Source organism: Phocoena sinus, chromosome 13 (genome assembly GCF_008692025.1).
Source record: "Phocoena sinus isolate mPhoSin1 chromosome 13, mPhoSin1.pri, whole genome shotgun sequence".
NCBI classification, from domain to species: Eukaryota; Metazoa; Chordata; class Mammalia; order Artiodactyla; family Phocoenidae; genus Phocoena; species Phocoena sinus.
The window spans coordinates 52,156,820-52,173,736 of NC_045775.1; the positions used below are offsets into that span (position 1 = coordinate 52,156,820).

Genomic DNA, 16,917 nt, shown 5'->3' on the forward strand with positions numbered 1-16,917 from the left:
CACTACTTCCAAGGGTTGTTTTACAAGAGTGGAATTAATCAAGAATATGTGCAGTACCTTTTTGCCCCTTGGTTCTCATTAAGACTAATTTTAAGTTTTGTTACCCCTAGCCCCTAACCAGAATAAAGAAGATGCTTTTTAACCGCAAGTAAAGGTAAAATGTGTGCCAAGCTGTCACAGGAAGGACTTGTTTCTTGGGAACAGAAGGTATTTCAGGAGCATGTTCATTTTATACAAGTGCTGCCTTTACTTAATAACCTTAGAAATAATATTTAGAAGTCAACAGGTATCAAACTTCATTTAAAAATATTACCTAATACCTAAACACAAATAACCACTTTTAATATAGGAAGAAGTTTGAGCCAATAAAGGGAAAATAAATGTAAACCATGTTTATTTTGCTTTTTAAGTAGTGTTCTTAAAGCACTACAGCTTGGTAAACAATGTAAATTAGTATAAGTCATCTCAAAAGCCAGAGTTTTGTTTTGTTTTTTAATGAGTTGTTAAAAAGATGCAGCCTATTCTAACAGGATAAATATTTTTAACCATTTCACTTCGAGTTAATGAAGGCTCACAAATGAGCAACACTCCTCATTGAGGAAAACAAAAAGCTGTTGTCGACAAGCGACAGCACACACACACACAAACAAAAAGAACTGTGTAAAAATAACTAACTGTGTTCCCATATTTTTTGAAGTTGCTTTACAATGGGATGATATGCACATGATCTTGCTGCAAACTTGCCAAACAGACTTGTAATACATGTAGCCTAGACAAACAATTCAGTCCAAGAGGTGCTAATTTCAGACAATGCAGCACTATAGTAATCCTTTTAACAACGCAATTTGTCTTACTCATTACCTTTTCTTCTAGACTGAAATACAGGCTAGAAAGAAAATGCTCCCTAATTAAAAACTGGTATTGGTTACAGGAAAAATTGTATAATTTTGCATTAGAATTTACAAGTATATGTTCAAATTGAATTTGCCTCCTCCCCCCATCCCAGCCACAAAATGGGCATGAAGTAAAATTTTTAAAAATGCCTTAATTTCCAACTTCATGCAAACTAAATAAAGATGACCAAAACAAAAGCTTAAACAATGGAAGGATATTTCACAGAAAAGTTCTTATACAAAAAACACATAAGAAAAAGGGCCACTAGGTGACATTTTAATTTACAAATTGGCATCATTTTGGTCAACAAATATCCAGACGCTGTTTTCATCTGCTAACAGAGTTGCAGAAAAAAAAAAAAAAAAAAAAAAAAACAGAAAAAGAAAAAAACAAAAAAACAAAAAAACAACAACAACCCAGCATGACTTCTGACTTTAATCACACATTTCTTCTGGAATTTCATGTGGATTAAGGATGCCAGGGACAGACATTTGAAGTTTATGTTTCTCTTCCTGAGCCTGTCGAAGGGCTGTTTCTCTTTCTTCCAAAAAGAGATCCGATGTATCTTCACCTGCAAACTCCTGTGGAAACAGACAGTTGAAACATCAACATACTTTAGTAAACTTCAATTCGCAAAATGACTTGCCTTTGGGAAAAAAAAAGTGTAGACAAGCACCTCCCAGTTTACACAAGCAATATAATTTATCCATCAATTACTGAGTTTAAATTATGGTATATTATTTTTATAATTCTACACAACTGAATTAAAAACCAAAGGTGTTAGTTGGGGGGAAAAATAGATTTCAAAAGAGGGATAGTGTAATGCCATATACAAAATATACTCCATAGGCAACGATACCAAGAAAGACTAACGATCAAGTTTCTATAATTGTCCTCATAGCTGTGTTTCAGACAATTTTCATCCTTTATACACTCTCAACTTTATGAATTAGTTTTTTTTTTTTTTTTTTTTACTAATTTTATATTTACAGTAAAAAAACACACAAACAAAAAACAAAACCTTTGTATTTTGGAGGGAAAAAAACCTGAATATCTTATGTGACCAATTCTTTAATAGACATAGATAACATCAACTACTTATGAGTTTCATGGTACTTTTTGTATTTCTTTAAAGCATGATGATACAAGAAAAATCCCTCTTCCCATAAGTAAATGGAGCATTGTAACAGCAGTAAAAATAGGCTGGTATCTGCTAATTATCATGTTCCCCCTAAAATGAATTCCTTACTAACAAAATGGAAAATCCCAAAAGGAACTACCAATGTGTTTCTTTCATCCATTCCACTCCTTTAAAAATACCTATGAGATTCAATCACAATGTTGCAAAAGATATTCTAAGATGAATTATATTAATAAAAAGTTCCCCCGAACATTTCAAACCATTTCAAACCTATCTCCTCTTCCTGGCCTTGACTTTGAAAGTGTTTCCTTCTGTAATCAGTCTCAAAATAGTAAGACTACACGTATTTTAAAAGCCCACTCATTTTGCATTACAAAAAGCGGTCAATTCTGGATGCAAGAATTCAATCAGTATTTAGTCAATACTTCTGCAACTGCAAATAAAATACATACCTTTATCTGTACCAGGAAATCCCTAAGATGTTCCTTGAATGCAGGAATATCCTGATTTAAGCTGAAAAGTCCTGTCACAAAGAGCTTTACTTGAGCACTGCAAGTCAAAACACAATGATTAATTGCTTTAAAAAAAAAAACTTAAAAATTTAAGTTTATTAAAGTCTATTTATACTTACTCCTGAAGATGAGGGAATGCAGACTTAAGAAGATTAGCCACATATTCCTGAATAAACATTTGGTTGTTAACTGGATTTCCAGGATTTAATGGTGTACTTATTTTTCCTTCTTCAACCAAATTAAACATATATGCAAGGATAGATGCATGCATTGTCAAACCTGTTAAGAAGGACATCATTAACTTCAAGATGTAAGAGCAACCGGAACACATACTTTTATGGCTTTAAATTCTTACCAGCAGTATGTGAGGTGTCTGTCACGACAGAAAAGATATGCTGAAGAATATCACAAAAATAAGTTTGATAGAAACTCTGAGCTGCAGCTTCTTCTTGTGCAACATTTTGTAAGAGTGTAAAAAGTATCTGTAAGCCTAAAATACATATAATGCCAACAACGTTATTACATACTGACAACATTTATGATAGTGTTTCAGCTATTAAACAATTCATTCAAAGTCCATTCACCCCTCTTTTTTTTGCTAATGACAATTATTTGCCTAAATTATCTTGACTCAGTAATGGAGTTAAACTGGAATCAATGTCTGCTAACTTACAGGCTATAATCTAACCATTACCACCTTTCCAGTATTTCTGAAGGTTTAGTTGATTCTCTCTACATCCACTCCAAAAGCAGTGCAACTGAGTAGATTTTTCTGTTACATAGAACAGTTATTTAAAAGGAAAACAAACCCTCCAAATATAAAGTTTTTTTGTTTTATCCTTAGTTAACCCTCGGTGCCACAGAGGAAAAGCATATGGGGAAAAGGAAACACTGGTGAGGATATGGGTGAGTGATGTTCTCCCTGCCTTGAATCTTATGCCCATCTCCCTGTAACTCAATTCTACGAACTCACTCTGGATCTGATTAAACTGTTTATAGGACTTACTCAGACCTATCTATGCAATTGATGCATTCAAACAAAACCATGAGCAGTGAAGTGATACCTACCTATCTACCACTATACACCTACCTGTAAGTGTCTGTACATGGATTGTGGGTTGGTAAGCAAATGAATAAAGAACATCGTTTCTGTGTATTTACCTGTATCTGCTACATTCCTCATAGTATGTTTGAAAGCCCAAATGATGGAATCCAAAACAAGTTTAAACTGTGCAGGTGGAATAGCCAGGAATGCTGGGAAACAATGAGAATTGACAGCCTGAAGTAGTAAGAAAAAGTTCGTTCTGTGCTCAGGATATTCTTCAAAGTCCTAAAAACAAATAGTGGGAACAAAATAAAGTTTCAATGCCTGAATTATGTTAAATGGAAGGGGGAAAGCAAGCCCTAATTCAGTATAAATGTTTGGAGTTGTTAGTGGACCCTGTTAAGATGTGAAAGTCAAACTCAAAAGCTAATAGAATTCACCTGTCAGGGAAGACAAAATTACTATTTATTAGACAAATGAATTACCAAAGTGAAGGAATACAAGTTCACCTTATTATAAAGAGAACTCAACAAAACCCACATAAAGACCGTAATATTTTCTAGTAACTCTGAGACTGTTACTACCACTTTTAAGTGACTTTGAGATCACTAATACAGATTAGAAAAATTGTTGTCTACTGTGTAAATGTGTACACTTACATGTACATTTTTTTCTTTTTGATTAATACATTTTCCCTATCCTTATAAGCACAGACTACACTTTAAAAAGGCAGTGACTAAAATGCAGCAAGTATTCAACAAATGCAAGCTGCTATTTGAATAAACAATCAATCAAATTTATTTTTGTAAATTTAAAAAACAAGTATTTTTCTTATCTAGAAGTTCAAATATTTAATATCAGAGCCTAAAGTTTATGGTGTACTCATAGACAGCCATTATTTATCCTTTTAAAAGTGATAAGGGCATACTGCAGAACCTCTCATTATGTAACTGAAATGCAAATCACATACCTTATTTATCATATTCAATGTGCATTCAAAAACAGCATCAAATATTTGAGGTATTTCAGCTGTTATATGTCCTCCTAACTTGTTGACAATAATAGCCATAGTACTAAGCACTTCTGGTTCTCTAGCAGCTGGGACATTTCTCTGATAATCAATGAGAACTGCATCCAACAGAGGAGGAACAAAATTTTCAGCTACCTGTTTTAAAAAAACACAAAAAAACAAAAAAACCCACAACTTTTCAATTTTAATGTAGGCACTTGCTAACTCTTATTAAGCAGCTAGGTCAATGTCATCTGTAAGATTTAATCTAGGTTGATCATCTGCTGAAAATTGGAAACTCCTGTGCTTTAAAAGTTTTTTGTATATTAAAACCTTACCAAGAGAAAGCGAGAAATCACAATAGGCTGAGAAGGGCCATGGACACTGCATAGTTTAAATCTGTAATTATTAAAGGAAACTGGGGCCTGACGCTCTAAGTATTGTGGCAGGACCAGGATTCTAGGAATACTGTGTGTATGGGATTGGTAACCTCAGAGTAGAGTCCTCCTCACCAATACTGTACCAAGGTACTCATATCTAACCAAAGTAGACACCCACTCAATGATTTTTTTAATTTAATGAATGCTAGTTGATATTTTAATAATCAGAAATAATAAGCATCACTTACTCTAAAAAAAGGAATTGGACTATGCCAGAAAGACTGTGTGTGAGAGTTTCCAAGATTCTCAATAAATACAGTCTTAGTAAGGCGTAACTTCTATGCTTTTAATAGGTTCTCCATTAAGATGTGCACAATAAATATAACCATGTTTCATTTAACTGAAGATTACTAGTTAGTACGTCCCACCATACAACAAAACAAGTCTAGTTAAGATTTGAAGGATAAGCACAAAATTATTTTTCCTTTTACCTACTTGGTTTCTCTTAACTAGAACTGATTCTCATTTCTTTTTCTTCCTTCAAGTTTTGAGACATGATTAATGTATAGCACTAAGTTTACTTACATACATGAAATGATTATAAAATAAGTTTAGTGAACATCATCATATAGATACAAATAGAAAAAAAGCTTTGTGATGAAAACGTTTAGGATTTACTCTTAACAAACTTTCTTATATAACATCAGTGTTAATTGCATTTATCATGTTTGTACATTACATTCTTAGTACTTATATATGTTAAAACTAAACGTTACATCTTTTGACTGCCTTCATCCAATTTCCCCTCCCCTCATTCCCCCACCTCTGATAAACACAAATCTGGTATCTTTTTCTATGAGTTCGTTGTATGTTTGTTGATCTACAACACGATGCAATTTCCTGTTACACAGTATAGTGAGTGATTTGGTATTTTTATACATTTCAAATGATCGCCACATTAAGTCTAGTTACGATCTGTCACCATAAAAAGTTATGAGTTATTGACTATATTCCCCACATGACCATATTCCCCACATTATACATTTCATACCCATGACTCATTTATTCTTTCCTCCCCCACCCTCACATTTCTACTCTTAACACTGAAATAATTTATTTTCCTACATACTGGATCTGAAGTGTTTGACTATCTTTGAATTCACAGCCCCAAACCTCAACATAAACCTTAGTTGTAAAACATAATGAGACCCTTCTTATTATTATCACTGATACTCCTGAAATTATTGCCTAAGTTGTTGTAAATTATGAACTTCTCAATTCCTTCAATTCATCCTACTTTTTACTTAACAATTTTAAATACAGTTCTGATCTCATACATAAACATGTTTAAAAGCTTTTGGTATTTAAGCTTGATACCTTGAGAATTTCCTGAAAAAAATTTCCATATCAATAGGAACAATATTGAAAGTTTAAAATTATGAAAGTAAGTTGCACGGTTGTCAGTGCTACTTCCACACAATAGTGATAAACAGGATAAGACTTTTTGGTAATGTTCCCAGGATCAAGAAAATGAAAGGTATATAATAACTAAACATAAATCTCATTTTCCCCAAGTTGAGGCATATGGAGCTGGTTTAGTTTCTGAAAACCATTTAAAACTAACAGGAATAAGAGAGCAAAAGAGACTTTCAAACCTTCAACTAGGAAAGTGCTTACTCCCCCCCGCCCACTGAAAAGGCAAACTAATGACAGCTTTGCAAATTGCTCTCAAAGCCATGAGGAAAACAAAAATTTCATCTGAACTCTATCCATGGAAAAATAAAAACGACCCAATCATCTCAGCTATCTTGTTACATCACCAAATCCCCCACCACTAACAGCAATTTCTTTCGAAGATGGTATATATCTTATTATTTTAATGTACTCAGGGACTCCACTAAATAGAATGTTATAAAATAATGCCAGATGTAAACATCTAAATTACCTTTAAAATAGCTAAACGCATACAGAATATACACACGTTCCAGAGAATGCAGCATCAACTTTAAAAACAAAAAGCACATCTCACTTACCATCTGTGGATCATTGGACCGGCTCACCCAACCAGATATTAACTTTAAAGTTTCCCTTTTTACTGTTCGCATACTTCTAATCAATGGTTGCTTTGTAACCATCTCACCTAAAAAATACAATCAGGTGGAATCCAACTTAACAACTAAAATTCTACACTGGCACTTACATGTACTTCAGATACTATTAGTTCCCATTTACCATTAGAAAACTTAAAAGACAAGAGTACACAGATGAATTTCCTGAGAAAATAAACTAAGACTAACTTTATAGGGGAAAGGGGCCTGTGAGTGGTTAAAAAAATTGTCTAGGATCGCCTAGAAACATGGGACGGATTAATTTAAATCTGTGAGAAGTGCTGAATGCTTACGCCAAGGCAGTGAATGCAGAACTGACTTATTAATACATCATTCCATAAGAATTCAGAATCGCTTACCATTAGCTTGAATAGCTGCAGAAATATTTTCACTGAGGCACTTGTATACATTAAGCATATCTAAATAAATTCTCCCAAGCTGAATCACAAACGGGTGTCCAACCGCTTTGCAGGCTCTCACATTTGTTTTCAATATGCTACCAAGTTGCTTGACTGTTTCAGGATCTTTAAGTATATCCACATTCTGCGAAGGACAAAAAACAACTCCATTTAACATATGAGAATTATTCTTGTAGCTGAAGCAAAAAACATTACCCACACTACTCCAAAGCACCATCACATTTATAATGTTAAATGGTGAAACTAATGCAGAAGTCTTCCTTACTAAAAATAGAGCAAAATATTCCCAATTTTGCATCAAAACAGAATAAAAATACTACAATTTTTCAATGTGCAAAAGTACACATAAAAAAGTACACATAAAAGCACTTATGGGGCTTCCCTGGTGGCGCAGTGGTTGAGAGTCCGCCTGCCGATGCAGGGCACACGGGTTCGTGCCCCGGTCTGGGAAGATCCCACATGCCGCGGAGCAGCTAGGCCCGTGAGCCATGGACGCTGAGACTTCGCGTCCGGAGCTTGTGCTCCGCAACAGGAGAGGCCACAAAGTGAGAGGCCCGCGTACCGCAAAAAAAAAAAAAAAGCACTTATGGATCAGATATACATGTCAAAGGTACTAAATTTATTACTTCTGTAAATATAATTTTTTCAATTTCCATTAGAACTTTTACAAAAAGTAATAAAACTTACTTTGGTTGCTTGCTGGATTATGCTATCCCAAACCTGATTAGGAAGTAGCATGTATTTTTCTATCAAATGTTCTTGTACTGTTTGGTCTGTTTGTGCACCAATCATGTACCCCACAGCTTCATAAAATGTATGGACCTATGTTAAAAGGCAGACATTTTACTTGCAGGCATCATAATAAGGAAAACCACACACAAACAATCCACATATACACTTAAACTAATTTTGTTAAAGTGTCAGAAATAATTTATATTAAGTAGGAAAACAGCCTAACAAACTTTTGGTTGAATTTCTGCCTCACTATAAAAACCTAACCACAGAAACACTTGAACTGAATTCAAGAGTGGCTTTCTTTCTATTCCCATTAATAAATTCTCATTAAAACAGTAGCTACTTTCTAAGAAAAATATGCTTGCTGATCCACATACCTGTTGAGGCTGAAGATCACAAATTATAGTGTTAATGTTGTTCAAAATCTCATCAATAAATGGCATTACTTCTCCAACCTGAACCTGAACAAAATGCCTGCGGCACTTCTGAGCTATTTTAATGAAAGTATCACAAGCCATGTCTTGGACTCCATCATGGGTCTCTAACAAAACAAAAACAATTATCAAAAAAATTTTCAAGAAAAAATTTCCATTTTTTATTCAGCAAAAGTAACTAAATAAAATATATTAAGCAAATAGGATTTACCATGCATGAATTCAAAGAGCTTGTTAACTACAGTCTTCAAGAATTTCCAGTGAGCTCTTAAAAATCGTGGATATTGACCTACTATGTACATGATATTTGATGCAATAATAGCTTTATTATCTTTGCCTCTTTTCTGTTCACATAATCCTAGTAGATCCTGTAAAATAAGACAAATTTCAGTCATTTGTAATAAAATACACTCAGCTAAAGTTCCAGTTCATACCTATCTCTTACATACCTTTATAACAGTAACAAGAAATCGTTTTTCATCCTCTTCATGCATTGCTCCACTAATGGAGCCTATCGCCCAACACAATGTATTCAAATTTTTCCATGACCACTCTGTACCATTCACTTGATTGTGAAGCTTCTCAGTCATTATTCTTTCTGTATCTACATAATCCAGATGAGTAAGATAAACTACAAGGAAAAAAATTCCAAATGTTTCAAATTGCAAAATTTAACGAGCAAAAAGATTTTTACTAAGACTAATAGCACATTAATAAGGATGGCTATTAACAGATTGAGAACCTAAGCATGCCATATTTCCTAAAAAAGTATTTCCACCCCAAACTGAATTACAAAGATTAAATTAACAGTATTTATTAACTTACCTAATGTTTCTCTCATATTCTTATACAAATTTATGGAATCTGTATCCTTCATGAATTCTCTTACAACTTCTCCCTGATCATTTTCTACAACTAATACTTCCTCTGGTTTAGCCATTCGACTAACCATCAGTAAACGGACCTATTCAGCAATAAACAAGAGAAACAAATCTGTTAGATCTTTGAAATCAGTCACATCAAATGTAACCCCCACTCCCACTTAACACCAACATACCAAACAAAATTATTCCCACAGTATAAAAGAATAAATAACATGGATAAAAATCAATTGTTGGGCTTCCCTGGTGGCGTAGCGGTTGAGAGTCCGCCTGCTGATGCAGGGGACACGGGTTCATGCCCCAGTCCGGGAGGATCCCACATGCCGCGGAGCGGCTGGGCCCGTGAGTGAGCCTGCGCGCTCCGCAACAGGAGAGGCCACAACAGTGAGAGGCCCGCATACCGCAAAATAAAATAAAATAAAATAATCAATTGTTAACTTTCTTGCATCTCATTTTCATTCCTAAGAAACTCACAGGTTTCTTGGATAGATTTAGCCAAAAAATAAAAGCCAGTATTTGCATTTGGTCCCCCAAATCACAGGAAGCACATTCAACCACCCACTACTGTTACCTTGGACAACACAGGCAAATACAGCTGCCTCCTGGGAGGAACATCAAAATGTTGACTTCCAGATAGCAATGGAGAGGCAGATGTTGAGAATGGGCTCTCTCTATAGAGTTCAGCTGCCAGGTGGTTCCAGTACTCAAGACAAATCTTAAAGATTTCGGTTTCCTCTACTTCGGATACCAACAACATATAATGAAGGGCCTACATAGGAGACCAAAACTATTAAAACAATCCTTAGACGTTACTAACCAACCTCAAACTGCTTTCCATTTGCTACGTTAACAGGAAATAAAAACTCATGTTGCATTCTGTACAACTCTGACATTTCATCATTCATCAAACAGACAACAGAAATTCTCTAGGAACAACTGTGCTTTCTTCTGACATGTCCCAGGACGTGTCAAGAAACTTACGTGATTGTAAAAAGGTATGGACATTAAAAGACATTTGGTAATAGCAAAAAGGTAGAAGTAATCCAAATGTTCAACAGATGAACGGACACAAAACTCGATGTTTATCCATACAAAGTATTATTCAGCCATGAAAGGGATTAAGTACTGATACATGCTGTAACATAGTAACATGCTAACTGAAAGAAACCAATGACAAAAATCAGTATGTTATGATTCCATTTATATGAAAGGTTCAGAATAGTTAAATCCATTGAGATGTAAAGCAAATTACTGGTTGCTAGGAACTGGAGGGTAGAGCGGATTGAGGGAGTGACTGTTTCAATGGGTACATCATGCTTTGTGGGTGATGTAAATGTTTTGGAATAGGTAATGGTTGACAACACTGTGAATGTACTAAATGCCACTGAATCAAACAATTTACAATGGATAGTTTTATGTTATGTGAATTACATCTCAATTTTAAAATAAGGTCTTTAGACTTTTCATCTTAAAAATGACAAATCTGCACAAGCTTTAGGAATTTAATTTTCATTATAAATTATTGATCTGGTATTGAGTAGAACACAAAACTCGTGACACTTGGTTTTTAGCAACTATAATTCAGAATTGGAAACATGTATTTATATTGCACAGACAAGTAACAGGTAAGATATGTTAAAAGGTATAGGAATTTTTAGAACAAAGGTGTACTTTAAGTTTTTATTATTAATTTCAGAAGCCAAAGGCTCCATAAAGCCTACCTCCATGAGTGTTTCCCTGAGATTTAATCTTTTTTCTATAAGTTGACCATGTTCTTTAAGAAAGGTGCAGAGAAACAAACTGAGATTTTGAATGAAGTTCTGTTCATCATCCTTTCCATTCGAGTATGCAAGTCGAATATTGGTATTTAAAGGAAGCATCTGCGAGGTTAAATATGGATCATAAGCCCTTCATTTTAAAAACAACAAAGATACTACATTTAAGTTCTAAATTTCCACCACCCTTTTACTAATTTTAAAATATACGGAGTGGGACTTCCCTGGTGGCGCAGTGGATAAGACTCCAAGTTCCCAATGCAGGGGGCCCAGGTTCGATCCTTGGTCAGGGAACTAGACATGTATGCCACAATAAAGAGTTCACATGCCACAACTAAGGAGCCCACCTGCCATAACTAAGACCCAGTGCAACCAAATAAATATTTTTTAAAATACAACAAAAAAACCATATGCAGTTAAACAGCTTATTCTCCCCTAGAATGCCTTGGTCTATTATATCCATTTTTGTAACTTGCTGTCCTAGCTTTTGATTTTTTTTTGTAGTTGCAAGTAGTAAAATTTCCTCAAAGATTATGCTTTGACATATTCCCTACATCAGAGTTTTCCCACCTAGGGTCATTTAAAATGTAAAAATAGTTGATTCAGATCACGAACATATATAGTAATATAGTTTTGTGATTAACCTTCTAGATAATTTCATATACACCTAGTCAGACTAACACTTGGCTAATCCCTTCATTTAAGAGATGAAAGGTTAAAGGCAGAACTGATATTAAACCCCAGTTACTAAGCCTCTAAATTCTGTAGAAATAAATTACCATGACACTCCCAGAAAATTTACTTCAAGGAATTTTCAAAATGTTCATAAAAATTTCTAGCTTACCCTTCATTTTATATAATATACAATCACATTACAGCTCATCTATTTATGGTAAGCTGTGCTGAAATGATTCAACTCAAACCCAACATTTTCTAAGGCACTAAAATTGTTTAGTCAGTTTTTAAGAGTGTTGTATTACCTGTTTTAGCTGCATCATTGTCAGCGTAAATAGCGTTACAAATTGTTCCTCATACTGGCTTACACTCACACCAGCAATCTCAGTGAGGCACTTCAGAGAGACATTTCGAAACATTGGAACATTCAGGAACTATTTTAATTTAAAAAAAGGGGGTGGGGTGGGGGGGAAGGAAGCATAAAATTAAATGGCCTGAAGCACTTTACTTAAAATTAACAATTAAAAAAAAAACAAAAGGATTTAAAAATCAGGAACACAGAGGAAAAATATCAGGCAAATAGGTGGTGATAGGATTTTGGGGCACATATATTTTAAGAAAATTTCATTATACATCCAATAGACAGTAAATGCTTTAGTAGTATACTGTGCTTTCTTTTGATGTGTCCTCAGACACCCGGAAAACACAAAGTTGCTTAGAAACTTTCCCCACGATCTATTACATGACTTTTAAAGACATCATGTTTTCTGTATAATCTAAAAAGACTTTAATTGTTTAGGATTTTAAGAGATGGGCAATACACCTAGGATTAATAACATGTGGGAAAACTGGCTCTTTCACATTTAACTGTTGAGAAGGTGTAAAAATAGCCTCCCATTGGGGGTGGCAATTTGGTAAGCATCAGAAGCCTTAAAAATGGACATACCTATTGATCCAATATTTACATGTATTAAAATTTATACCAAATATTTGGACAAGTGCATAAATGTCCAGTATTTCCTGCACTACTGTTGACAATGGCAAACAATTTAAAATAAACTGTCTATGGATAAAATGGTGGCTCTAACATAGTAAATTCAGATTAGAATATGACCATATCAAGCCCTCAACTACAAAGCCCCAAACGTAAGTTATAATAGTCTGCTTTTATAAGGTCTTAATTAAATACATAATTTACTCATTATATCTGATTAGAAAACATCTGGAAATACAACCAGTAGGTAACTATCTCTGGATGAACAATTAAAAAACTTTACATAGGTATTACATGCTACTGCAACTAAAAGGAAACCAAATTCATTATTAGTTGTTCACATACAATTTGGGAGACTGCCTGGTATGAGTGGCAGAATCATAAAATTCTGACACGGTTTTTAAGAATTAGTAGTTGAAACTACAGAAAAGTTCTTCTAAGCAATTTCCTCATCTCGGAAACAAAGTTGATTATGGCTGTGAATGTGGAATGGTTTTAATATTCCAAAGAGCATTACAAATTAAGAAAATACACACCACTATCCAGTGATAAATATAACTGAAATGTATTCACTATACCTTATAAATTAACGTGCTGATTAACTTGGTCTCAAAAATATATCCAAGTGGAATCCAGTTAAGAAATCTGAGCAACGTTTCCAAAGTTGCATGTACAAGTGGAGCATTTTGGGAATTTTCCTACAACAAAAACATGATTGTAAATTATCTTCCAATATAATTAATTATTTTTAAAAATGAAATTAAAAGCACTTACCATCACAAACTGACAAAGCTGAAAAATTTGTGAGAATTCATTGCACATGCTAAAAGAATAAAAAATTGATCAGTTTAGAACACACATAGAAATGAACATTGTAATATTTACATACTAACATTTCAGCAGCCACTGAAAACTTGAGTTACTTCTATTTATAAACACAGATATCAATAACTTCATCGAAAGTTACAAAGCTATTAAAACTATGTGTAAATATCTCTTAAAACTCACCTATAAATAGCACTTAATTTCATTTCTTGGAGGTTTGGTTTTCATGTCATCCTTACTCTATTTGAATAATTTCAATCACATCACATCTTTTATTTATGTTTTTGTTTTTTGTTTTGCAGTACGCGGGCCTCTCACTGTTGTGGCCTCTCCCGCTGCGGAGCACAGGCTCCGGACGCGGAGACTCAGCGGCCATGGCTCACAGGCCCAGCCACTCCGCCGCATGTGGGATCTTCCCGGACAGGGGCACGAACCCGTGTCCCCTGCATTGGCAGGCTGACTCTCAGCCACTGCGCCACCAGGGAAGCCCCTTTTATTTTTTTTTTTTAAATTTGGCCACACTGCATGGCATGTGGGATCTTAGTTCCCCAACGAGGTATCGAACCCACGGCCCCTGCAGTGGAAGCGTGGTGTCTTAACCACTGGACAGCCAGGCAAGTCCCTCAACCTAGTCTTTTAAATCAAGACAGTCAAAACAGAACTCTCCAAAATGAGAGCAGTGGTGTTCGATATATCCTCAAACCTAAAATGTGCTTATACACCTAAAATGTGCTTATACACCAAACCAGAGAAAAAATCCTAAATTCTGAAGCTAGTCTGAATACATAAAGGTAAAAAACATTTCTGTTCTCTAATGACTAAACACATTTTTATTACTATGTTGAAGAAAATAAAATCTGCCATGTTCCTGGTGTTAACTATAGGGAAACTGATAAAATGTAGGAATATTAAGAATAAAGTAGACATCTGGACACAAGTCATATCCTTAGACCTATGATTAACTAGACATCATATGAATCAGATTCCAAAGAGTTTTTTGGGAATTCTTAACCTATAGTCCTTCCACATGACATGCATGAAGTTAATTTTGCTGTAACGTCATACATATTTTTCAAGCCTCCATATTTAGAATATTAGGCCACTTTAGCACTATTTAAGTTTGTAGTAGGAAAGAATTAAGTGTATTAACTTTTAATAATCATAGTTCCTTAAAAATTTACAATCTACCTCCAAATTCCTTGAAATTGCTAGATAAATTACTTAAAAATTCCGAAACAATTACTTGCCTGTCTTTTAAATGCTTAGCTTTCACTTGGGTTATCTGTCCACTAGAGAAATCAAATACTTCTTCACTCAAGAGTTTCAGAATCACCATATTATTCTGACAGAGACTTTCACTGGTCCTACTTGCTCCAACAATGTCACTGATAAAAGTTGGCCAATGTTTTGGCCATTCTTGTTTCAGTATCTAAAATAAGATAGGAAATGTTAGTTTCATTTCACTTGTCAATGGTAAAGAAAACAAACTTCATAAAAATTGCGTGATACCAAAAGCAGGAGCAAATATCAACCACCTTTCATTTTCTTCCCCTTTATTAAGACAGGAAATGTGCTGCTCTCTATAGAATGTACAGAGTAGAAACTACAACACAAAGTTCTGTGTCTCAAATGCCCTGTTCCTCCTCTCAATTATCCTGATTCGTCTAATCTAGCTCTAATGTGTATGCATAGCAATATTTGCCAGATATGTGCAAAGTATCGTAAGAGAATATAAGATATAACTCTAAATGATAAAAAGGTGATGGGTAGGGAAAGGTATTTTCTTTGTCTGGAATCTGGGCCTTGAAATATAGGTAGCGCTTGGAGATAGAAATTTGGAAGAAAAGAAGCATTATCGTTGGGGACAGAATCATCTTTGACCAAAAGCCTAATGGACTTATTCAATTTTAAGGTCTGTACTGTTGATTCTGTATGCTAGGGATTTCCCAACAATATTCTGTAATAGCACCTGTTAAGTAAGAGGTAAGTAACTTAACCTCTTTGGACTCCTCCCTCTTCCCATTCAGAGATACGCTAACAACAAGAAGTTCTCAATAAAAGCTAGTTTAACTTAGTGAAAATCCAAGTGTTTAGGAAAACCCAATGTTTCTATAACTTATTAAATTAAAAAAAATGTGTTTTTCCCTCACATACTAATTAATGTTCTCAAGAAATTTTTTGGACATATTATTAAAGGTAGGTAAACTTAAAATTTCTGAAGTTACAAATATAGAAAGATTAAAAAGCAGGCTAAGTATAGATATCAATTAAAGGGATGCTTGAATTCAAAGGCAATTTTTTCAATGAATTAATAAGACTGAGATAATGGACATGGAAAGGAAACATGCACAGTATGAAACAGATGAGAAAAAAATTTTTTTATTTTAATAGATCTTTATCGGAGTATAATTGCTTCACAATACTGTGTTAATTTCTATTGTACAGCAAAGTGAATCAGCCATATGTATACATATGTCCCCATATCCCCTCCCTCTTTAGCCTCCCAATCCCACCCCCTCTAGGTCACTGCAAACCACCGAGCTGATCTCCCTATGCTTTGCTGCTGCTTCCCACTAGCTAACTATTTTACATTTGGTAGTGTATATATGTCGATGCTACTCTCACTTCGCCCCAGCTTCCCCCTCCCACCCTGTGCCAAGTCCATTCCCTATGTCTACATCTTTATTCCTGCCCTACAACTAGGTTCATCAGTACCACTTTTTTTTTTTTTAAGATTCCATATATATTCATTAGCATACAGTATTTGTCTTTCTCTTTCTGACTTAAGTATGACAGACTCTAGGTCCAGCCACCTCACTGCAAATAACTGAATTTCGTTTCTTTTTATGGCTGAGTAATATTCCATTGTATACATGTGCCACATCTTTATCCATTCATCTGTTGATGGACATTTAGGCTGGTTCCATGTCCTGGCTATTGTAAATAGTGCTGCCAATGAACATTGTGGTACATGTATCTTTTTGAGTTATGGTTTTCTCTGGGTATATGCCCAGTAGTGGCATTGCTGGGTCATATGGTAGTTCTATTTTTAGTTTTTTAAGGAACCTCCATACCGTTTTCTATAGTGGT

At 34.6% G+C, this 16,917-nt stretch overlaps 1 protein-coding gene across 4 annotated transcripts in view; it reads right to left on the reverse strand.

Moving 5' to 3' along the window:
- Positions 1–368: 368 nt before the first annotated feature.
- Positions 369–16,917, reverse strand: part of XPO1 (exportin 1) — a 44,574-nt gene continuing 28,025 nt past the window's right edge. For all 4 annotated transcript variants that reach the window (XM_032652796.1, XM_032652798.1, XM_032652797.1 and 1 more), the window contains 19 exons: positions 15,075–15,256; positions 13,777–13,825; positions 13,581–13,700; positions 12,314–12,442; positions 11,280–11,438; positions 10,130–10,327; positions 9,503–9,641; positions 9,127–9,308; positions 8,889–9,045; positions 8,621–8,784; positions 8,196–8,330; positions 7,449–7,632; positions 7,015–7,121; positions 4,563–4,757; positions 3,709–3,877; positions 2,903–3,037; positions 2,667–2,826; positions 2,488–2,584; positions 369–1,475 (listed from right to left, as the gene is read on the reverse strand). In XM_032652796.1, the coding sequence (XP_032508687.1) occupies positions 1,329–1,475; positions 2,488–2,584; positions 2,667–2,826; positions 2,903–3,037; positions 3,709–3,877; positions 4,563–4,757; positions 7,015–7,121; positions 7,449–7,632; positions 8,196–8,330; positions 8,621–8,784; positions 8,889–9,045; positions 9,127–9,308; positions 9,503–9,641; positions 10,130–10,327; positions 11,280–11,438; positions 12,314–12,442; positions 13,581–13,700; positions 13,777–13,825; positions 15,075–15,256 (2,808 nt within the window). In that variant the 3' untranslated portion in view covers positions 369–1,328. The remainder of the gene's footprint in view (positions 1,476–2,487; positions 2,585–2,666; positions 2,827–2,902; positions 3,038–3,708; positions 3,878–4,562; positions 4,758–7,014; positions 7,122–7,448; positions 7,633–8,195; positions 8,331–8,620; positions 8,785–8,888; positions 9,046–9,126; positions 9,309–9,502; positions 9,642–10,129; positions 10,328–11,279; positions 11,439–12,313; positions 12,443–13,580; positions 13,701–13,776; positions 13,826–15,074; positions 15,257–16,917) is intronic.